This window comes from Zootoca vivipara, chromosome 9 (assembly GCF_963506605.1).
Source record: "Zootoca vivipara chromosome 9, rZooViv1.1, whole genome shotgun sequence".
Taxonomy (NCBI): Eukaryota; Metazoa; Chordata; class Lepidosauria; order Squamata; family Lacertidae; genus Zootoca; species Zootoca vivipara.
In genome coordinates, this window is record NC_083284.1 from 76984152 (window position 1) to 77009612 (window position 25461).

The following is a 25461-nucleotide window of genomic DNA, read 5'->3' on the forward strand; positions in this document are numbered from 1 at the left end:
ACAGTAAGAGCTGTTCGGCAGTGGAATTTGCTACCATGGAGTGTGGTGGAGTCTCCTTCTTTGGAGGTCTTTAAGCAGAGGCTTGACAGGCATATGTCAAGAATGCTTTGATGGTGTTTCCTGCTTGGCAAGGGGTTGGACTGGATGGCCCTTGTGGTCTCTTCCAACTCTATGATTCTATGATTCAATGACAGAGCATCTGTTTTACATGCAGATAGGCCTGAGAGATACTCTTGCCTGAAACCCTGGAGAGTCAGTGTTATCAATACTGAGCTAAATGGACCATTGGTCTCACTCCATATAAGGCAGTTTCCTATATTCCTATCGAAAGTAGGAGGAAATGGAAACCTGTGGTTCTTGCTCGGATCATAGCAAGTCTGATTCTATGCATAAATCCCATCAGCCCCAACCCTTATGGACAACTGTATGGGGAGGTGATAGGAGTTGTAGTCCAACAACACCTGCAGGGCAACAGGTTCCACAGTCCAACTTTATACAGAAGGGGGTTCTGCATCAGGCCCACTTTTATCAGTGGGTACCCGCAATACACAGGTGGCCTGTGCTGGTCCAATGCAGATCACTGCTTATCCAAATGGATAAATATGTATGTGCAACCAGCTATCCTCCTCTTAGGGCTGCTGAGAGAACGGTTGGTTGGCTGGGGGGGGGGGGGGCACCAGAAGGTGATCTCGCCTAGGGTGCAAAAAACCCTAGCACCGGCCCTGCCAGCAACTATTCCGCCTGACTGCCTTCAGGTGGTGCAGGGGCTCTGATGCTGAGGTGGGGGACATTAAAAACTAACAAGGACAGGACTGCCTTCAGATGTCTTCGCAACAGAGCCCAGTTCATCAGATGCAAAGCCTCTTTATACATTTGATAAAGTGATCATGGAAGCTTATACCATAATAAATTAGTCGGCAAGGTGCCAAAGCTCATGTTTCCCGCCCCTCCCCAGCAAGTTAGGCCACGGTTCTGCTCCCTGTGTACAAAGAGGCTCTATATCAGGCATCTCCAGATGTTTTGGACTACAATTCCCATCTTCCCCAACCACTGGTCCTGTTAGCTAGGGATCATGGGAGTTGTAGACGTAAACATCTGGAGGGCCACAGTTTGGGGATGCCTGCTCTATATACTGATGCATAACCCTCCCCCTGCCATTTAATCCTTCACCATCACCATCACATTGCTGAGAAACATTAACTGACACACTCCTCTCCATCCTCCTACCCATGTTGGGCCACTACTCCTAGCTCTCTTATGAGCACCGTGTGTGCTGGGGTGCTTCTCATAAATAGCTCCACATGCTGCACTGCACCTGATGTGAGGCTGGCATGAAAAGGGAGGGTTAGGGTTCAGTTCCATGTGGAGTCCCTCTGCACTTTATTCTCCATACACAAATGGAGTTTTAGGCAGTTCCACGAAATCTACTGAACACTGGTTTGAAGGAACACAGTGTTGTTAATAAATATATTCCCAAAAACTTTGTGGTGTTACCATTAATGGAAATGACTGTCTAATGAATTGTAAACATTATGTGTACATTTATTTAGCAGCTTTTAAATTTCTCACTTTTGGAAATATATAGCAAGGTGCATTAATTGTCACGTGAAACCTTTATCTATTTTTACCTGAGAATTTCCTTTGGAATATTAGGTGGTGAAGAATGGGTCTTCAGATTTTCTTCCAATACCTTTGAAGACTTCTCCCTCTCATCTCTTTCAGATATCAAAACTTCAACTGCTGGCTCTACTTCAGTCTTGTTTTGATCAGATTTTGCCTCCATCTTTGCTTGTTCACATTTAAACATAAACACAATTGAGGGTTTCTCACTTGAATCTGATTTTGACTCACTGAACCAATTATGGCGTTGAACAGGAGGAGGTGGAAGCATATGAATGACAGTTCCATCAAGACCCAGCAGTTTCCCCTTCTCTCTTTCTCTCTCTTCCTCATCATCAGTCTTTCTGCGACGAAAGAAGCTCTTAAATGATATCCAACGCTTGGGCTTTGCATCAACAGCTCGTCTACCTTCAGAACGCAATACTGATTCAGCCTCTGTTGATCTTATGGGGCTCGTGGGTTTGGTCCAATTGCTGAAATGTCTTTGCAACACTTTGCTGGCATGATATGGTGAAGAGGTGGAACGAGGAGGAGGAAATGGGGGAGTCTGTTCAGTTTTGGGACTTGTGGTATTCTGGGAGGCAGCCACTGGCTTTGAGGAATAGGCAACTAGTGACTTGGGCAGGGTTTCCTTAGGCTCCATTTCTGTGGAATTCCCTGCCTCACTCTCAGGACTCGACTGTGTGGTAAAGAGAGATTTGGGCCGCACTGGGACACTTTCACCTGTGTCTGCATCAGGAGGCAGAGAGTACAATTCTTCTGCACTGCAAGACTTGGGTCCAGTCTGAGGTACTTCTGGGGGAGACTGTGGAGGTTGGATAGAAGCCACAATTTGTGATAGTACTGTACAGGCATTTTCCCTACTTCCACTACATATCTCCCGCGTCTCTTCTGTTTTGGCCACAGGATCATGAAGAGTTCTTGGTATTTTTGTTGGGGAGCTGTGATCAGAGCTTTTGGATGAAGTCAGACCTTTGCCAAGACAGCTGTTGAACTCCTGAACCTTCTGAGCCACAGAGCCCAGTCTTCTCTCAGAGCTATTGGTTAACCCTTTAGCCTGGGAGAGTTCAGTAGATTTGCTAGTTATGTTTTTCAGAGCGGCACTTTCTGTTTCTATTTCTTCATATGTGTGGCTGATGACACTTGTGGTTTTATCTTTTACAGAGAGCTCTCCACTAGTCCCTAGAAAACTTTTATAGATTGCTAAATTGTCATATGCATTGGGATTGATTACAATAGGAACTTTGATTGCATTCTTACAACTTCTAGCATACGTTGGCTCATCATGAATAATGATTGGGAAGGGTGGCATGCCAGCATTATTGTAACTATTGAATTTTATTTCAGACAGGTTAGGAGATTTAACAGGGATTGTTTTTGTAGAAATATTGGTCGATGTAGGTGAAGTAGGAGCAGATTTGTGAATGTTCTTCCTTAAAGGTACAGAAGGTCCTGGGGGGTTGGGAATTAGTTCCACTTTAGGAATCTTTTGCCGTGGGCTTGTACTGGAAGTCCAAACTTCCTGGTACCTGACTGCACTAGCTTTTTTAAGATTGGTGTTCACTTGCCCAGATGATACAGAATGAGGTGCAGCCTTTGTACTTAGAGTATCGGGTGAATTTGGGTTAGATAAGGTACTCTTTGAATCACAGCTTCTCGTTTGATTCTCTATACATTCATGGGTCATGGCTGCTGATACATCCACAATAGTGTATGGCTTGCATATGGGTTGTTCCATGTTTACTACCCTGTAAGGTTTTGCTTGTTCTTCAATAGTGAGTAAACTTGCAGCTGCTGCTTGACTTTGCATACCTGAAGGACTACAGCATTCTTGCTTATCACTTTGAACAGCAATCTTGCCATCCTTTTCTTCCAACCTAAGAGCAAGCACAGCCTTATGAGTCTCCAAAGATTTGGTAGCAGTTTGAAGGTTTTTAGTTACAACTGTCAATTGCTGATCATCACAAAAGTTTTTATATTCTTCCTCAATTAATTTGATATCTTTAGGAGTGCTAGGAGATAATCCACCATTGTAGAGCTTTTGAGAAGAACTGCTTGCTGTCCCAGAGTGAGACTCTTCAGTCAAAGAAGAGTCAGGAGACATGGAATCAGACGACACCATGCTTTGCATGCTTGCTTGCCCATAAAGAATCACAGCGTCATCTCCATAACCATTCAAAATTTCATCATAGCTATCATCATAGTCCACAGCACAAATCCTCTGGAGAGATTTGTTCCTTAAAGGCACTGTGTTCCATTTTTTGTCAACACAAAATCGGACAGGTGATAGTGTATTAGCCCTAAAGTTAGCAAAGCGTGGCTGTCCCCTCATGCGAATTTCCATTGCCAGCAGCTCTTCATCACTTTCATCCCAGCTCTCATGGTCTTCATGCATATTGCCAAAAAGCAGATCATCCTCACTCTCATCCTCACTGGAGAATTCTGGGTAACAGAAACGACCACCTTCATTACTTATTACATCAGTGCTTCCACTCAGAACAACATGCTTATTTTGCAAATCCTTAATGGCACCCAACATGCAACTTGGAGGGACCTTTCTTTCTAATGATTTTTTATAACAATTGTTTATTCTTCCCAAGAATGCTTCCCTTGAATTAATTTCATTTCCTGTTAGAGAAGACGAGGTGTCCAAGCCTGCAATTTCCTTCAACATTTCTGTCAGTCCATTATTGTTGCTTGGAGCTTTACCTAAACCATCACTATTCCCATAAGGCCTAAGAACATGACTATAACCTTCAATTATTTCTTCATTATTATTATTGTTATGTGGTTTTTTGTTCAAGACAGTCCTATTTTGGTTCCAGCCTGCAACTGGCTTGTTCTCGCAAAGATCTTGTGGGCCAACCTCGCCACATATGCCCTGTCCATCTACTGTCATCATGGTGGGTTTCACAGCTATAGTGGGTTTTTTTGCCACAGGAGGTCGAAAATTTCCTGTATTTTTAGTACGTTGGTTGTTGCTGTGACTTGCATTGATTTTCAAATTTGTAGGGACTGGAGGTTTTTCAGAAGCTGGAGGCAGTTGGTGCAAGTTTTTTGGCTTGAAACAGTTTTTACATTCACCAGGTTTCCAGACATGTTCAGTGAATGCATTGCAAGCAGACATTTTCCCAGGGCTGAGCACCTGACTCAGAAGTTGTTCAATGCATGGTAAGATCATTCATTTGTTATCGTCTTGCTTGTTCATCGTCTGTGTAATCAAATCCTGGTCATCCTAAAAAAGAAGAAAAAATGGTCATAAATGATCAGTGAGAAGTTAGTTCCTACTCAAGAGGTTATGCCTCCCAATCTGTACTAGAAGGAACTTCAGAAGTTCTATTTACCCTTCCATCTTTCAACCAAACTTACTTCAGAGGGTTATTGTGAGATGAAACAGCTTTACAGAGAACCCAGAGAAAGGGCAGGATTAAAAAATGTAGGAAAAAACCCTCAAAGTGTTTTAATATAGGAACAAACCAACACTTTATCAGCCTTCCCTAACCTGACATGACCATGGAATACATAATCCCAGCAAGAAGTACAACTTGATAAACTAACACTAGGTTGTATCCAACTAAGCCTAAGCATATAGTGCAGATGGTACTTTAAAGTTACTGTACCACTTTAAACAATTATGGCTTTCCACAAAGAATCCTGGGAGCTGTAGTTAAGGGTTCTGAGAGTTGTTAGGAAACCTCTATTTCCCCCTTGGAGCTACAATTTTCAGAGTGGCTTAACAGTCAGTCCCTCCTTCTAGAACTCTGGAATTTGTAGCTAGGTGACATTGTGTGTGTTGTGTTGTGTGCTTGCTTCAAATGCAACCACATGGAGGCTGTTCCATGTGTCAACTATCTGTATGAGGGACACCTATGTTGTACTAATGATTTTCAACCAATCATTGTCTCCTCTCATTTTGCTTCTGATCACATGATTAAAGAAGCTGTTTATACAAATATATATTGGATGGAGCAGCCTACTGTGTTCCCCCTTTTTTAAGACACCGTCTTATAACTTTTTTCCCCCTCAAAAAAACACAGGGTGGCTTACTTTCGGTGGGATGTCTTAATTTTTTTTATTACCGGTACGGTTTTTACGGCTCAGGGTGCTGCTGGGCTCTCTTGAGTGCTCGGCGCTGCAGCAGCCACCGGTTGGGGGTTGGTTTCCTCGGCGCGGGGGTATGTCTTATTTTCGTGGTATGTCTTATATTTCTCGAATGCTTAAAAACCCTGCCATGGCTTACTTTATGACTATGTATTAAAAAAGGGGAAACCGGGTACAAGCAAGTTGTCTATTAAGCAGCTGCTCGCAAAGCTTGGGTGGCCCTGCACGGCATAGCTCAGGGGTCTGCAACCTGCGGCTCCAGAGCTGCATGTGGCTCTTTTACACCTTTGCTGCGGCTCCGGAGTGGATACGAGGGGAGGAGGCGTCCGAGCCATGCGCCGCCTGAGCCAGTCGGCGGCGCCCGCCACGCCCGCCAGACACTCGCGCGGTGCTTGCCGCCGCCGCACACTGCTGCTGCGGCGCGCTGTGCTCCTGCGCCCCGCATGGCGCCTGCCGGAGTCCACAACTCCGCTGTGCGCGTGCGCTGTGCAAAAAGGACACAAGGTGACGTTAGCAGCCCGGGGAGCGTGGTCGGCCCCCTCCCTGCATCAGCCCCTCCCCACCGCATTTCTGCAGCCAACAGGCTCACGGGGGTGGAGTTATATTTTTTTTTAAACGGGCGCGCTTCTTCCCGCCCAGCAGCAGAAAAGGCTTGCGGGCTCGGAGCGCGTGTTTGCTGCTGCTGCTCCTGCCTGCGGCCTGCGTGTGGCCTCCTGCCGGCCTGGTCAGGAGATTGAGGTAGATGTATTAATCAATGGGTTGATTCAATATAAGGAAATTTTATAAGTTCACTTGATGGGAGCAACACACATGAAACCATACAGGTGTCCTAATAAGGGAGGACATCAGGCACTGATTATGATTTATGGTACACTGGGGCCCTGATTAATTTTCTATGGCATTTTGGGGCATTGATTATTGGGCATAGCAAATTTTGCTATGGGGCCCTCTGATTTCTAATTACGTTCCTGATTTGTGGCTCCCCGTTTATTTTTTTTCTTCGGAAACGGGTCCAAGTGGCTCTTTTTGTCTTAAAGGTTGCAGACCCCTGGCATAGCTCATAGCTTCTCTGAGTTATTTAAGCCCCTTCGCCACGACAAGGCATTGATCCATGAAGGGGGCCTTAGAGAATAGTCAACCTGAAAATTAACTGCAATTTTTTTTTGTAATGACTAACCTCAAAGGAAAAAAACAAACATCAACTTATTCACATCCAGAATTGTGCAGAAAAATAGAAATCTGTTTCTGATTGATTTGAATGAATATAACTTGAGCAGAGAAACTTTATTTATTTAGTGAAAAGACTATTCTGATGTTGATTTAGTGGTTGTCTCCTTGTGTGTTGATGTTATGGAATGCACACAAATTTACTGTAAATTGACAACTACATTACTAAACTGGATTTCACAAAATACAATACTGTTCAGAATATAATGGCAGTTGGCCTTTATCACACTGTGGCATGCAGCAAGTACAGGTAATGAAATCAGGTACTTATCTGTCACTCTGCATAAATACTAGATTGCTTTATAGTGATACTGTTAATTTTTATACTTAATAGGTAACCACTCCTACCAAACACCAGATGGAGCTGCAGTATAACACAAGATGAACGTGGTGGTTCCCTCACTGCGAGAGGTGAAGCTACAGAGAACCAGGCAGAGGGCCTTCCTGGCAGTGGCACCCTCCCTGTGGAACGCCCTCGCATCAGATGTCAGGGAGATAAAGAACTACACAACTTTTGAAGACATCTGAAGGCAGACCTGTATCAGGAAGCCCTTTAATGTGTAATGTTTTATTATGTTTTCACATGTGTTGGAAGCCACCCAGAGTGGCTGGGGCAACGCAGCCAGATGGGCATAATAATAATAATATCACATGCAAGCCTTGGTTCGCTATCTCATAAACAATATTATAAGATAGTAGAACATGCATACTACTTTTAGCTGTTACATAAAAGATAATATTGCACACAATTACTGTATAAAACAGGGGTCCCCAAACTACGCCCCCCGGGCCGGATGCGGCCCAATTGGCCTCCCAATCCGGCCCGCGATGACCCCCGCCGCCCGCTGTCGCCGCCCGCTCTTACGGCGCGCGGCGCGGCGGCTATCTTCAAAATCGGCAAAAAATCGCCGAAAATCCTTTGTGCGCATGCGTATGGGCCTCTCCCGACCCAGAAGAGGTAATTTCCGATGCACTTCCGGGTCGGGGGAGGCCCATACGCATGCGCACAAGCAATTTTCGGCGATTTTTTCCTGGCCGTGTGCATGTGCGCACGGGCGCGCACTCCCCCGCCCTCTGGCCCGCTGCGCGCACACTCCCCTGCCCTCCGGCCCGCCGCGCGGTCGGCGCGGCGGGCACCGGCCCGAAGCCCGGTAAGTCTGGGGACCCCTGGTATAAAACAATATGAATATAAGGTAGGCAAGTATGTTCCATATATCCTTGCTTCAAAAGTTTAAGTTTAAGAAATTGCTTCCCAAAATATTAAAGATAATTGTGAAGATAGTTGAGATAAATATTACTTTGGCTATCACCTGCTTTCAAGTAGCCATTGAAAAGCTTTTATCTGTTTAAAGCAGTGTCAGGAGACTAAAATGTCTTAGAAAATACAAAATAAAAAAATTCCTTCCAGCAGCACCTTAAAGACCAACTAAGTTTTTTATTTTGGTATGAGCTTTTGTGTGCATGCACACTTCTTCAGGCATCTTTTAGTTGGTCTTTAAGGTGCTGTTGGAAGGATTTTTTTTAATTTTGTTTCGACTACGTCAGACCAACACGGCTACCTACCTGTAATTAGAAAATACACTAGCATAACCACTAAAGAATTTGAGTTCAAAAGGCTTTTAAAGGACTCGTTGGCTAAGACAGGTGCAAAAACCTAAGTCTTTTATGATCACCACGTTAAAGTAAATAAAATATGTGTATTATGAGCAATGGTATGTGGAGAGAGTATAGGATTATTTTATTATTAGGCTTTCTGTCAGTATGCCTTTTACCATGTTTTTACTATGTTTTTGTCATTGATGTTCTGTAATGTGTTTTTAATATTGTACACTGCCCTGGGATCTTTTGATAAAGGGTGATATATAAATTGAATAAATCATAATAAATATTAATTAGTTTATTTTGGGGTTGCTGTTTTGTTAATGTTACAATTGTTTTATAGATTATAGCTGCTGCATTGATTTGTTAATCATATGACTTTTGCTTTAATTGTACTGTTTAGCTTATTTTTCAGTTCCTGCTTTGTTAACAGTGTTTTATACATTGTAATTGTTTGTTAAAATTTGTTAATTACCCTATATATGATTTATGCTCTATTTGTGATGTTCTATTATGTTCTGTCATGTTACTGTTATTATTTGTAAATTGCTTTTATTATTTGTAAATTTCATTTGAATGAAAAACGCCTTAGAAATATAATAAATCTGCTTTCTCATGTCTAGGTGCCAAACAGTACTAAATGAATTGAGTCAGACACGAGAAAGGACTTAAAATCAGAGTCAGTTTGGGGGATGAATACTTTTTATGAATGCCCTTTGTTATTCAATAGGTGCCCTAATTCCAGTGGTGCTGATAGAATACAGTATTTCAAAGTGCTTTAGTTTTATAGCATTAAAAAAGCCTATCGGTATTATAGACAACGGAAGACACTAATGAATTAAATAACCTGAAGGCTGGCAGAGACAGCAAAAGAAATCTCTTGACAGTCCCCTTTGATGATAGACTTCCCTGTTGCTCAAAAGGGTAAAACCAGTTACAAGCAAGCACACAGCAAAATCAGAAATAACCTATTTGCAAACAGATGCACTCTCTTAACTAGAAAACAATATCAACATGAATGTGGTCAAATTGTAATAATGCACTGTACAAAGTATAAGGATAGGTGTGGAGAGAACAAAAAATTTAAATTCTTTCATTGGATTATTGGACCTTTCATTGAACCTTGCAATGCATTAATTAGCGAAGGTTTTTTTAACTCTAATGTAGGAAATGAGGAAAAAGTGAATACTGTATCGATATTTTAACTTATTATTGTGATAATAAAGACATCAAGGCAAAGGCTAGGAGGAAAATAGCTACATTATATCCAGTATGCACACAGACACACAGGAAGCCTGAATTCTCCACTTGCTTAAAAACAATTTCTTATGTTCACTTCTCTTGCTATTAACAGTTTGTCTAATGAAAGACGGAATTAAGATTGCCGGAAGAAATATCAACAACCTCAGATATGCAGATGACACAACCTTGATGGCAGAAAGTGAGGAGGAATTAAAGAACCTTTTAATGAGGGTGAAAGAGGAGAGCGCAAAATGTGGTCTGAAGCTCAACATCAAAAAAACCAAGATCATGGCCACTGGTCCCATCACCTCCTGGCAAATAGAAGGGGAGGAAATGGAGGCAGTGAGAGATTTTACTTTCTTGGGCTCCTTGATCACTGCAGATGGTGACAGCAGTCATGAAATTAAAAGACGCCTACTTCTTGGGAGAAAAGCAATGACAAACCTAGACAGCATCTTAAAAAGCAGAGACATTACCTTGCCTACAAAGGTCCGTATAGTTAAAGCTATGGTTTTCCCAGTAGTGATGTATGGAAGTGAGAGCTGGACCATAAAGAAGGCTGATCGCCGAAGAATTGATGCTTTTGAATTATGGTGCTGGAGGAGACTCTTGAGAGTCCCATGGACTGCAAGAAGATCAAACCTATCCATTCTTAAGGAAATCAGCCCTGAGTGCTCACTGGAAGGACAGATCCTGAAGCTGAGGCTCCAATACTTTGGCCACCTCATGAGAAGAGAAGACTCCCTGGAAAAGACCCTGATGTTGGGAAAGATTCGGAGCACTAGGAAAAGAGGACGGCAGAGGACAAGATGGTTGGACAGTGTTCTCGAAGCTACCAGCATGAGTTTGACCAAACTGCGGGAGGCAGTGGAAGACAGGAGTGCCTGGCGTGCTCTGGTCCATGGGGTCACGAAGAGTCGGACACGACTAAACGACTAAACAACAACAAAATGAAAGAGATACATGCAGCCTCTTTTTTCTTCTATATATTTCATGCACTATTTCGTTGTTCTAAATTTCAGGCTGGCAGGTCCCCCATCAGATGTGTGCTGTCTGAATCACAATGAAGACCTCCTACACTAATACTTTATACCAACATAATCCAGTTAAAAGGAACTTAATTGGTGTGCACTGTTCCTTGCAATTTCAGCATTCTAAAAATGAATAGTCTCCATAAGTACCAGATGGTGACATGCACTAATTAATCAGGCCAGCTCAATGAATGTACCTATTAGGTATGTCTTTTCAATGCTCTCTGCTGCAAAAACCTCCCTTTGAATAAATGCCAGATTCATTTAGTGAGCAATGTAGAAAAGTGTGTGCTACAGTCATCTGAGTGTGCAATGGCGTCAGCCTATCAACTGCCTTTATATCAATAGATGCTTCGTGTCAAAGCATGGTTTATGTTGTTTTTGTTTTACTGGGAATGCTGAATGCTTATTGTTTCACCTGTGTGGGAGGAGTCTGTGCACTATCAGCATACTCCAGAATGTGCTGCAGGCACCACAGCTCATCACTGACAGCTCTTCATAGGGCTAAGCTAATCATTATTCACAGCAATAGGAGGCAATTGTGAGAGTTTTGCCTTTCATCAGCACTTCTAACAAAAAGAGAAACCAAACAATGTTTCACCATACTGCATTCAGGCCATTAGAAAATTATCAATTAAGATTTGCCCATAGAAAAGCAAATATTGTAAGAATGTATAAATCACAAAAGGGTGTATAAATGTAAATGTCCTTGACAAATCTTCTCAATGCCTAATTTATACTGCATGTATTTCATTCTATGATCCACTTGCATGCCATCAACAAACACTTTGGGTGTTACCTACAGAAGCTTTGTGAATTTTTTCCCCCATGCTTGCAGAAGTTGTTGAAACCAAAGGGTACTCCAAGATAATAAAGGATCAGTAACTCCAAATATTCTCTGGGATGCAGCAGTGTTTTGAGGGGGCACTGTATAATGAAAGAAAAATTAATTAAAAATGGTACTCTAAAAGACAATTAAAATTTCAGGAACTAGAAATATTACAGAACAAACAAATTATTAGATACTGTTCCAAAACCCAAAATCAAATTAAGGAGATTAAAAAAACAATTAGAGGAATTAGATCTGACTTTGCTATGGAAGAAAGAAGTAATGGCCCCTGAATTACAACAACTTTTTAATAGCATACTAGAAGGGAAAAAGGCCCCAGAAACACGGAGAAAGGCAGAAATAACGGTAATCCTGAAACCAAACAGAGACCCTAAAGAAGTAGGTTCATATAGACCCATTAGTCTATTAAACCAAGATTATAAAATCTTCGCCAAGATCATGGCAAACAGATTAAAAAATGCCATCCCCAAAATTATAAAAGAAGACCAATATGGATTTGTTAAGGGTAGAAATATTGCCCACCCGATTAGAAATATTATTAATGTATTGCATCACGGACAATCAAAAAATCTTGGTTATTGAAATTAGACGTCTTTAAAGCATTCGATACACTCTCACAGGAATTCTTATGGGAAATAATGACTAAATATGGAATAGGAGAGGCTTATCGGTTTGTGATACAAGAACTATATAAAGAAGGAACAGCAGTGGTAAGAGTCAATGGAGAACACTCCCAATCCTTCCCAGTACACAGAGGCGTTCGGCAGGGGTGCCCTCTCTCGCTGTTCCTATTTATAATGGCTACAGAACAACTAGCGGAAAGTATAAGAAACTGTGGAAGGATAGATAGTTATAAGATCGGGAAAGAGGAGATGAAAATTAACTTGTTTGCAGATCATATTATTGTAATCATAACAAATCCCAAGGAAGGGATAAAAGAAATAAAGATAATATTAGAAGATTTCGAGGAATATTCCGGATTAGGGGCAACATAACTAAATCAGAAATAATGTACTTTAATGTGAATCTAGCTGGAAAAAAGGAAATAAATAGCATAACAGGTATGGGCCTGGGTTTTAAAAGAATAAAATACCTGGGTATTGAACTCTATAGGAATATTAACAAGACCGCAGAATTCAACTATAAAAAGATATGGAATAAAATACTAAAGGATATGAAAAGATGGAGAAACAAAACTTTAAGCATTACAGCTAGAGTCAAGGCTACTAAAATGTTCTGGGTCTCTAAGCTAAGTTATCTTTTCCAAGCTATCCCACTAGAGATGAAAAAAACAGCAATTGGAACAATGGAATGGTGAGATAAGACAATGGATATTCGGAAGTAAAAAATCAAGGACACAAAAGAGGTTTGTGTATAACCACAAATCAGAATTAGGGTGGGGCCTCCCCAACATTTATACTTACTATGAAGCGGTCCAATTAAAAACTTTACTAGAAATTGGAGCAAAAAATAAACAAAAGTGGATCAGATTTGAGGATGAGGCCAACAATGGTGCAGGAAGATATGGAATCTTCACAAATAATGTAAAGGAAGATCTGAAATATGCAATAGGACCCAGGAAATTGGCATTAGGCATATGGAGGAGATGGCAACCTATATTGTTAAAAAGGATCTCTCTGTGGGCACCCTTAGAAAGCATATATGAGGCAATAGACGACCCCAAATGGTGGAAAATTCTTAATGCAAAGGGATATCACATAGTCCAAGATATGTATAGAAGAGAGTCCTTAAAGTCATTGCAGGAAGTAACAGAGAACATAGGTAACCAATACTGGTTAAAAATTGGAGGGTTATATAATAACATTCTTTAAAAGCCCAAAAGATAGGAAATATGAGATTAGAAGAGCCAATAGAGGAACTATATAAACAAATGGAAAAAACTAAACAAGGAATGATAGGTAAAATCTATAAGAGGATGATTACAAATAAAGAACTGACAACCCAACTTATTCAAAAGATCACAGAATCATAGAGTTGGAAGAGACTACAAGGGCCATCCAGTCGAACCCCCTGCCAAGCAGGAAACACCATCAAAGCATTCCTGACATATGCCTGTCAAGCCTCTGCTTAAAGACCTCCAAAGAAGGAGACTCCACCACACTCCTTGGTAGCAAATTCCATGTGGAGTTAGGAAGAACAAATTAGCGAATCAAAGGTTGAAAGGATAATGAAAGGAATAGACGAGATTAAAGTAAGCAAATTTAGGGAGCTCAAACTAAAATTCTTTCTAAAATGGTATAGAACTCTGGCCCAGCTAGCTAATATGATACCAGGATTGAACCCTAACTGCTGGCACTGTGAACAAGCCAAGGGATGGCTCTCCCATTTGTATTGGGAATGCCCAGAGGTAAGGGGATTTTGGAATAAAATCCTTAAGGTTATTAATGAAGTTTTAAAAATGAAGTTACCTATAGACTTCAATCTTATGACAATGGGTATATTAGGAAACACAGCCATAGAGAAAGGTGACCAGCACATCTTCAAAGCAATGATACTAGCAGGAAAGGCAACAATAGCTTTAGGTTGGAAAGATAGAGAAAAATGGACAGTAGAGGTCTGGACTAATTATTTGTTTGAATTTATTCAGACAGACATTGTGGCAGTAACGTCACAGGAAATAACATGGAGGGCCAAGTCTACTACTATAAGGACCAGATGGAACCCCTATCTTCAATGGATAACAACTACTGGATCAGAAGACATTCAGTGGAAATTAAGGACATTGTGCCCGTGGCTGAGGACAACTGTTTGAACCCTTTCAATGGATTATGGGTGGGGGAGGGGATGGGAAGGGAAAGGAAAAATGGTATGGGAAATTTAAAATTGGAAGGAGAGAATATAATGTATGTAAAAATTCTTGTACTTTAATAAAAATCTTTAAAAAAACAGAAAGAAACCAAAGGGTACTCGTGTTTCCAAAATGACCACATTCAGGAGCTCTCCAGATTGACTGAAAACAATGCGCCTTGATATGTTCAGGTGATTTAATAAAGAATAAATGCTTGCATGCGCCACAAATCACTCCAGAAAATCACTGACATGAATATAAATATAGCATATGCGATGGTGAAGGGAATAGAACTCACATTGATCCCTCTGAAGTAAGCTACTACATTTATTCCTATGCAGTGTTCCAAGTGGGAAAAATGCCTAAATGCATCTCATAGGAGCCTTCTATTTATAAAATTCATTGAAGATTTTCTATATTCCTATGGCTAGAGCAGGCAGTACTTTGGGTGATATCCAACTTAACTGGTCTACTCTGAGTATGACTAATGTTAGGTATCACCCTTTGAATTTAAATGCCATTTGCACACAGCAGTGTCAAACAAAGTTGTTATATATTGTTAACTAAACTAACATACAGTACATAAACTATTACAATTTATTCCATTGCTTCTGTTATAAAACTGAGCTATAAATAGTTATAACTATTGCAGAGAGCAAGAAGAACCAGTGAATTACTTCTTTTTAGATTAATAAAGGCTAACATCAAGTGAAATGGTAGGAATAGGAAAATGAAAATGGTAGAAATAAATCTCTCTTTAAAGACAACAATGGAATCTAGCCAATTCAGATAATAGAATGGAGATGAGGGACACAGTCCAGTGGCAGAGAAATGCTTTGCATAAGGTTCAGGATTCAATCCCTGGTATCTCCAGGTGCCAAGAAAACAGCTCTGCCTGAGACCAGAGCCAGTTGGGATAGACAAGACTGGGGGAGATGGGCCAATGGTCTTACAGCATAAGGCAGCTTCATGTTTCAAGAGGACCTCTTCTTACAGAGGGGTGGGGAGAGCCATTACAGAATGAAAGCAGAGAGAGCTGAAAGGAGTATTGTTGCTTATCATTAGAGATGTAAAGACCTGGGGGGGGGGATTAAAATATTCAGAGGGAAATTTATTCTTTTTCCCTTCAAAACCTTTGTCTTTTCCCAGAAAAAAAATATTATGAAATGTGAAAGAGTAGAGAAGCTTGTTTCAATCTACACAAACTTTCAATTTTTAGAAGTTCATGATAAACATTATGACAAATATGAAAAAGTTGAAACTGATTGTGTTAGTTCAGAAAATGAGAACGATTAAATTTCATGTAACATTCATTAAGTCTCTACCCCACCACTGTTTCTCTGAATATTTCATGTCTGCTTGATACTGAAGGACTGAATAATAATTTTCAAAAATCATAATACTTTTATTTTTTTACTATACAGTGGTACCTCTGGCTACTAACTTTTTTTGAAATTTTTAATTTAGACCAAATTTCTATTTTTTTGTTTAATTTCTTTCCATATTTTTCCATAATTTTCTTGGTACAAATCAATGTTTTATATTGTCATCTGAATTCCTAGATATTTTATTCTTTTCCTTATTTCGATACCTGATACTTCCTGTAATTTAATTTTTTCATTTTTTAATTTTTTTTACTAATATACCACTCTTTTTGTAATTTATTTTGAAACCCGCCAACTTTCCAAATTGATTTATTTTTTTAATTGCCTTTGGGACACATTCCAATGGATTTTCAGTTGTGATGATTACATCATAATGTAATATGTAATGCGTAATTTAAGACTGAATATTAATGCAGGAATACTTTCACTACAGTGAAAAGAGCAGTTCAGTCATTTTGTATTTTTCTCACTATCATGAAAATTACTTTAGAAATGAAAATTACTTTTAGCAACATATGGACTAAACTCATGGTTTTATAATAATATTATTATTTATAGATCAAAGCTAACCCCGCTGCTCCTGCTTCACAGTCACACACGACAGAAGAAGGGGGCGGGAGCGGGGAAAGAAGAAAACAGCAGAGAATTTTTTAATACTATTTTTTATCTTTATATAGAAAACAGGCCAGAAAAAAGTGGGAACAACACAAAATGCAATTGGAACCAGAGGGAGAGAGAAAGAGGGAGGGAGGGAGAGAAAGCAAGCAAGCAAGCAAGCAAGCAAGCAAGCAAGCAAGCAAGCAAGCAAGCAACAGAACAGCCAATGAACAACAACTGACACTCAAGAGTGATCGGAATGAGAAAAAGGCAAAACTATAACAAATTGTGAAAAAGAGATGAATGAATGAATTGTCTGAGAGAAAGCTGCAAGAATGGGTGTGTACAGTGAAACAGTGGGGGTCCCTGCTTCCAATGACACACTGCTTGACAGGGCCCTAAAACCCAAACCAGATTTTTATCGAAGTTGTTCATAATACACTAAGATAACAGCTGCAAAAAATAAACTGTAAATAAGTAGCATACAGAGTTCCCTCTTAAGTACCGTATTTTTCATTCCATAAGATGCACTTTTTTCCTCCTAAAAAGTAAGAGGAAATGTCCGTGCGTCTTATGGAGCGAATGCGTGGTCCCTGGAGCCAAATTGCCCAGGGGCTAAAGGCAGATCGTGCTTTTTTTTTTTAAAAAAAAGAAATTGCTAAAGGCTAACAAGAGGGAAAGGGAAAGGAACCCGCTCTGCAGCTGATTGCAAGAGATAGGGGAGGGAGATAAGAGAGCTAGCTCCCTTCCCGGCCCCTTGCCTAGGCCTCAATTGTTGTCTGCAGAGGGAAACATGTGATTGGCTGATTAGATTATCTGTCTGGAAACTGTAGAAATGCAGAGAAGCTAGAGAAGCTGCAGAACTGTGAGTTGAACCCCATAAAAACAGGATTTTTTCCCTTTGCAAGGAAACTCAGCAACTTTGAGCTGATCCTTAAAAATGGAGCTTTCCCCCTTTGCAAAAAAGATGCACAACTCTGAGCTGACCCCCCAAAAAACAGGGCTTTCCCCATTTGCAAAAAAGCTACACAACTTTGAGCTGATCCTTAAAAAATGGAACTTTCCCTCTTTGCAAAAGAAGCTTCCTCAAATATTTAATTGGGCGGGGGGCACCTAGGCCTCTAAGAGTTGGCTGCTATGCCTAGGACAATTCAAGAAAGCAAAATATTTTTTTTCCTTTGTTTTCCTCTAAAAACTAAGTGCGTCCTATGGTCAGGTGCGTCCTATGGAGTGAAAAATATGGTACCCTGTTTCTCATATTTTAAGACATACCCATAAAATAAGCCATAGCAGGATTTTTAAGCATTCAAGGAATATAAGCCATACCCCGAAAATAAGACATAGTGATAGGCACAGCAGCAATGCTGGCCGCGGCAGGAGAAGGAGGGAAAAAATAAGACATCCCTTGAAAATAAGCCATAGTGTGTTTTTTTGAGGAAAAATAAATATAAGACATGTCTTATAATATGAGAAACACGGTAGCTCCTCCCAGTATTCACCTGGGATCCACAGCTGTCAAGTCTCCCATTTTTGGTGGGAAACCCCTGGATTTAAATCCATTTTCCGCCACAACTCTGGATTGTTTAAAACCCCGTAAATTTACCAGATTGCCGCGTTCCCACCCCGGTGCCCGCCTGCTAAGTGCCAGGCACCGACAAGACTCCCCCTCCGGGGGGGAAGGAGTATAGGCTGCGCTGCGAGGGAAGTGAGGTCTGGGGTGTGTGTGTGTGGGAAGTGGTGCAGCTGCCAAAGCAAGCCGGCCTGGCAGGTTTCAGAAGCGGGTGGCTGCAAGAGCAGCAGCAACAGCAGCGCGTAGCGACTCCTGCCTCAAACAGCGCCTTCCTTGAAACTCAGCCATCTAGCAAAGAGCGGCAGGCAGCGGCCGCTTAACCGTTTGAGGGTGGGACGTTGAAAGATGAGCCGAGCCTGAGAGAGGGAAAGGGAGGGGGGAGAGGGAGAGAGGGGGGTCGCTCTGTTGTGGCTGGCCCAGCACAGAGTGTCTGTTATATATATCCTTCAGGAGATCAGCTGTGTGCCTCTTTTGCAAATGTGCCACCTTGTCTCTTCTCAAGGGGTGGGTTTGGAAAAGAAAGAAAAAGCTGCTACTGGACTCAAGAGGAAAGGGTGGGGAGTATTTCTACTTTGGATCTTCATTTTCTGCACTTACAGACCTTAAAAAAATACTTCCCGTGAACAATACATGGTTTTAGGAGCCACTTCGAAGGGATTTCGCCTCGGATCCTTGGATTTCGTGCGTGTTGTATGACTTAGTTTAACCTGTAGTTATTTAGTTCTTCCCCAACCTCTGGTACACCTCAAACCGGCACCAGCCTTTCCAACCTCCTCGCCTTCGGGGCTCCGCAAGCGGAAGCAGAAGGTGCGTTAACAGCATGGACATGGGCAGAGCCGGCACCGGAAGTCGCTGGGTGAGTCTTCTGATCCCATATTTTTCAATGGGGAAGTTGGCAGCTATGCTGGGATCTTTCCTTTCTCCTCTCAGCCTCTTACCCTGGGATACCAACACTTCCCTGTTCTCCCATCTAGGGTCCTCCATCAACCACCTACCACCTCACGAGCATGCATTCCCTGGACCCTAATAAAGACCCCAGACATAGGACTCCAAAAAAGAAGAAGAAGAAAACAAAGGAGAGAGACAAAAAAGAGGGGGGAAATGAAAAGAAACAATAAGAAGAAAATAAAGAGAAAAGGAGAGAGAAAAAAGACAAGGCAAAACAAACCAAAACAATACAAGGGGAAATATTTCTTCTTCTAGAAGCCTAGAAATTGCATGGTTTTATGATCATTATTATTCTTATTGCATTTATATCCCACCTTGTTTTCCATGCTTCTCCTCCTCCCCATTTCATCCTCACAAGAACCCTGTGTGGTAGGTTAGGCCGAGAGAGAGAATGACTGACCCAAGGTTACCCAGTGAGCTCCATGGCTGAGAGATGACTTGAACGTGTGTTCCAGGTCCTAGTTTGACACTCTTAACTGCTACACCACAGGGTCTTGCAGAACAGAATATCCCAGTATGCAACAACAACAACAAAACAACCAAAACACTAGACTAAAACAGGACAATGTAAATATTCATAGCATTCATTACATTTGCCCACACCTGACCATTACTAAGTAGAAGCAAAATTTTACACTGTTAGAAAATGCACACAACTAAATTGTTTTATTATTTAGTTACAGGTAGGTAGCTGTGTTGGTCTGCTGTAGTTGAAACAAACAAACAAAAAATGCTTCCAGTAGCACCTTTGAGACCAACTAAGTTTGTCATTGGTATGAGCTTTATTGTGCATGCACACTTCTTCAGATACTGAACAAAAAACCAGATTTTTAAATTTTAAATCAGAATTTTTTTCCAATAAAATGCTTTTTGAGGATAATATATTAGCATCTAAAGGTTATTCCATCATGAAATAAAGATTAGTTTTTTAATTATGTAGAATAAGGTTGTATATGTTTAATATTTTTGGTAAATAAATTCCATTAATCCATTCACAATGTCATGCTCTTCCAGAGGTTTTTGTAAGATTATTGGGCAATTTCTCTGCCTACAAGATATTATCACAGATGCTTAAAAGTTCTCAAAACTGAATTTGACTCAGCAGAGATCACATGCCTCTTCTTCACAGCAAAAATGTTATAACGTGAACAGAGTTGAGAAAAAGACCTTAATCCTATTGTTCTACAAACCTATGAATACAGAATAAACCCCTTCAATGCTAAGTTTCAAGAAGTTCAGTGAATAGAATAGAAACAATATTTTTCTGATTGTTTGGAGTGGAATAGATCTGCACAAAAATAAAGTGAAACTAAGTGTGAGGAGGAAGGGGCAAGCAGACAAGCAGTACAAAATGAAACTTTCTGATCACAATACTGCACAGCCACAGACAGTCAAGTCTAGCATCATCATCACCAAACACCCACAGCCACATATCACTATCACCTAAAAGAAAGAAAAAACCCTTCCCTCCTGGAACCACCATAGATAGGTTTGTGGTAAAAACTAGCAGATTAGAAAAAGAGTTAATTGATGAAAAAATTGCCCAGTTTGTTTATGCAACAAACTTTTCCTTCCGTCTGACTGAGAACCCACATTTCATTAATATGGTTCAGTCACTGAGACCAGGATACAGTCCACCCAGCAGAGCAGATGTTGCAGGGAAACTGCTGGATAAAGTGTATGACAGAGAATTGGAGCAATATGCAACAGCTCTGGAGGGTAGAATTGTTAACCTAAGTATTGATGGGTGGAGTAATGTCCACAATGATCCTGTTGTATGTGCTTCTATAACAACAGAAGGGAAAGTCTTCCTTGCACAAACAATTGATACGTCAGGAAATGCACACACAGCAGAATACTTACAAGAAGTGGCAGTACAGTGGTACCTCGGTTTATGAACACAATTGGTTCTGGAAGTCTGTTCATAAACTGAAGCGTTCATAAACTGAAGCGAACTTTCCCATTGAAAGTAATGGAAAGTGGATTAATCTGTTCCAGACGGTCCGCGGGGTACTTAAACTGAAGCGTTCATAAACTGAAGCGAACTTTCCCATTGAAAGTAATGGAAAGTGGATTAATCCGTTCCAGATGGGTCCGTGGAGTACTTAAACTGAAGCGTTCATAAACTGAAGCATGGGTGTAATTGCTTCTGGAAGTCTGTTCATAAACTGAAGCGTTCATAAACTGAAGCGAACTTTCCCATTGAAAGTAATGGAAAATGAATTAATCCATTCCAGATGGGTCCGCGGTGTTCATAAACCGAAAATTCATAAACCGAGGTGTTCATAAACCGAGGTTCCACTGTAAAAGCTATAATAACATGTGAACAAAAATTCAAATGTCTAGTACACAGTTTGGTCACAGACAATGCTGCAAATGTATCCAAGATGAGAAGAAATTTAGAAGAGCGGGAAGGGAATAAGCTAATAACATATGGTTGCAGTGCTCATTTGCTGCACCTCTTAGCCAAAGACTTATGTCCAGAAATAAAGACTAACGTTGTTGAAATTGCTAAATACTTCCGTAACAATCAATTTTGCTGTAGCAGCTCTGGAAAGGATGGGTGGAACCAAGCTAACGCTCCCACAAGATGTTAGATGGAACTCTGTGGCGGACTGTTTTGAGCAGCATATCAAGAACTGGCCTATTCTGATGACAGTTTGTGAACAAAATTGAGATAAGATAGATGGCACTGTCACGGCCAAAATCCTCAACATTGGGCTTAAGAGAAATGTTGAACATATGCTGAGCATCCTGAAACCCATCTCTGAAGCTTTAAACAAAATACAGAAAAATAGCTGTTTTATTGCTGATGCTGTTGAAATTTGGAAGGAACTGAGTGAACGCTTAAAAACAGAACTACACATGGACAGAATCAAATTAGAAGCAATTAAAAAACGAATGGGACAAGTACTGTACAGCTCATTTTTTGGCAAATATTGTCAATATCCAGTACCAGGGTCAAAACGTAAGTGCTGAGGAAGAGGAGTTAGCTATGACATGGGTATCCAGCAATCATCCATCTGTAATGCCAACTATAATAAACTTCAAAGCTAAGGGGGAACCATTCAAGAAATATATGTTTGCTGAAGATATTTTTTAAAAAGTCACACCAGTGAACTGGTGGAAGTCACTTAAGAGACTGGATTTAGAGACTGTTCAAGTAATGATTTTACTTTTAATAGCAGTTAATCTGCAGGCGTTGAAAGAATATTATCTTCCTTTGGGCTCATTCATTCTAAATTGAGAAATCGCTTGGGACCCGATAAAGCAGGAAAGCTTGTTTTTATTTTCCAGATTATGAACAGAGAAGAAGATGAAGATGACGAGTGAGCTACAGAGGACAGTATTTAAGTTTTTCATGTGTAGGCTGGGCTGACAGTCTAAGTTTCTTAAAATATATATATTTTGCTTAGCCAAATTAGTTAACAAACATGGATGTTTGTTTAAGCAAATAACATATGCTGTAATGTTATTGTTTCAGTTGAATAAATCTATTTAAATTGTTATTATTAAGGTAATGATTATTTTTCTCAGGTTGAGTACTCTGCGGACCCGTCTGGAACGGATTAATCCACTTTCCATTACTTTCAATGGGAAAGTTCACTTCAGGTTAAGTACGCTTCAGGTTAAGTACGGACTTCCAGAACCAATTACACTCATACTTCGGGTTAAGTACGCTTCAGGTTGAGTACTCCGCAGACCCATTTGGAACGGATTAATCCACTTTCCATTACTTTCAATGGGAAAGTTCGCTTCAGGTTAAGTACGCTTCAGGTTAAGTACAGATGTCCGGAACCAAATGTTTACTTAAACCGAGGTACCACTGTACAGTTATTGTGGCATGAATCCACATTAGCAATTGTGATAGCAGAGGCCTTTTCTAAGCCAAGGTAGGAATATTTTATGCTAAGCATTGATAAAACTGAAATGTTGAAGTATTCAGTATTTATTTGGAAAGGAGAAGGATAGAAAGAACAGACAGGTGCCATACAACATTTATCCTAGCAGAGAAGCAACAGTGACAGCACTAAACCCATTTGAATCAGAGTAAGACACTTTTCAGCATAGCTTGGTGCTGTTAGTAAAACTACAGTGCTTATGAGACATTTGACTCTCCAATCCTATTAGTTTTGGTCTCCTTTTAGCTATTAGCTATGGTCTCCTGTCTTACACAACTCTGGTCACTTTTCCTCATGACTCAAATTCCCCCTCCCTTTTCATTTCCATTTTTACCTACCATATTGTTTCACTCCTGGAACCCAATTGTCACCAATGTGTCATAAGAAATATGTTGTATATAATAATCAATTTAACATTTCATAATTGGGGAAAAAGGAGTCAATATAACTTCTGATTTACGGTATTGTCAGTAAACAGCATGCATTGCAGGCTAGAATTTTTGCTTTGAATGTGTGTCTGGCTAGTTTCTATAGCAACTGCACACATAATTTCCCCCCTTAAAACAATTTCTACTGCTTCCATTTATACTGAAGTGTTATTGATCGTTATAGGGCTGAGAATGAGGGTTGTGCCTTTGTCAGTCCTGATTACAATATCAGTGGTTTTCTTCATTAGCCTCACTGGAAATAGTGCTGCTGCTGTTTTCAGAAGAACTAGAATTACATTGAAATGCCCAGTAAGCTTTTTGTCCTTTGTTTTATATTTTAAGCTATAATATGATGAAATTGCCAATCAACAGGGATTTCACAACAACTTTAACTGGCCAAGCTACACAAAAAATTATGTGGTGCCACTCTAGTTAGATTGTACATTTAGAACAGGAACTGCATACAGTATCTGAATGCTGACCTATAGAAAAAATAAACCTACAAAGAGGACAATTTCATGTGATTTCTCTGATTGTGGGAAACAAATTTGCAGTGGGGGAGGTGATTTTCAGCAGAAAAGCAGCATGGAAACACCCACAATTTTCTTTAAAGGAAGATCTCTCTCTCTTCCCACGCCCCCCCCCCCCCCCCAATTCAGCTTTCCACTTTAAATTCTAACCCCAGCAGCTGCATTCCTGGCACTTTTGAAAATAAAAGTGCCCCTAAAAGAATAACGGGCTGCAATGTAACACTAAACCATATTAAAAGAATGAGTCCGTTCCTCCTCCCAGTTCACATTCTCTAGCCTTTCTACTATGATACCCAAATGCAATCATATTATAGAACCACCTCAGATACTTATCTGTGAGTCCTCTCACTACATCACTACTAATAATTTGGGGGATTTCAGGAACTACTGCTTTTCATTTCCATTTTGCAAGAGTGGACAATAGTAAGGAATTTGCAGCTATTTACGGTAGTACATACCGTACAAATGAAAGCCAAGAATGGCAAGAAAACTCCTTTAGGTTCTCAGCTTTTATTGCTGCTGATGAAACCAGAAAAGCATTTGCGTCAAAAGGGCTCAGAAACTGTAAAGAGAAGTGACCTTCTTGGTCTTGGTCTACAATATGTTTCTATGTCTAATATTTATTCTGAACAAGATGCTTTCTGAACAAGTAACACCCCCCCAAAGTTGTTTTTTAACAGAGAGTATGCTCAGAAAGCAGAGATATCACCTTGCCTACAAAGGTCCGTATAGTTAAAGCTATGGTTTTCCCAGTAGTGATGTATGGAAGTGAGAGCTGGACCATCAAGAAGGCTGATCGCCGAAGAATTGATGCTTTTGAGTTGTGGTGCTGGAGGAGACTCTTGAGAGTCCCATGGACTGCAAGAAGATCAAACCTATCCATTCTTAAGGAAATCAGCCCTGGGTGCTCACTGGAAGGACAGATCGTGAAGCTGAGGCTCCAATACTTTGGCCACCTCATGAGAAGAGAAGAATCCTTGGAAAAGACCTTGATGTTGGGAAAGATGGAGGGCACTAGGAGAAGAGGACGACAGAGGACGAGATGGTTGGACAGTGTTCTCGAAGCTACGAACATGAGTTTGACCAAACTGCGGGAGGCATGGGCGTAGGCAGGGGGGGCAGGAGGGGGCAGCTGCCCCCCCTAGAAGCAAAAAAATTAATGTATTTTACAGACCATAACCAGCACTTTTCCCCTCCAAAAACTGAAGTGGAAAAAACTGAAGTGGAGCAGCTAAGTCTCCGCTTGCTGGGGGGGGGGGACACAGCAGTAACAAAAACACATCAAATAAATAAAGCAAAGTGGCTACCAGTAGTTAAGCAGTTAAGACAATGGAGCATATATCCCCAGGCAAGATTTGATAGCTGACCATTTCACCCTATTGTTCTTAAGTGGGACTTGTTAATGAGCATTCAGGAGCATTAAGAGTTCTATTGGCGATTTAATGAGGGTGCAGACTCAGAGGATTCAATTTGACTAAGGTGGCTCTGCAAGGCTAAAAGGAAGTGAATAAGAAAGGGGGGGGGCTGTAGCTTTGACAGACACAGTGATGTTTATAAAAAGCATTGGTGTTCCAGTCTGCCCCTCCTCCTGCATCTGTATACTGTAAATCAGGGGTGGCCAC

General features: G+C 40.7%; 1 protein-coding gene across 3 annotated transcripts in view; it reads right to left on the minus strand.

Annotated features, from left to right (window-relative positions):
• PEAK1 (pseudopodium enriched atypical kinase 1) overlaps positions 1-25461 on the minus strand; it is a 70287-nt gene that overhangs the window by 25480 nt on the left and 19346 nt on the right. For 2 of the 3 annotated variants that reach the window (XM_035112189.2, XM_035112193.2), the window contains exon 2: positions 1629-4855. In XM_035112189.2, the coding sequence (XP_034968080.2) occupies positions 1629-4801 (3173 nt within the window). In that variant the 5' untranslated portion in view covers positions 4802-4855. Of the gene's footprint in view, positions 1-1628; positions 4856-11623; positions 11748-25461 lie in introns of all 3 variants that reach the window. The other variant, XM_035112191.2, reaches the window with a different exon arrangement.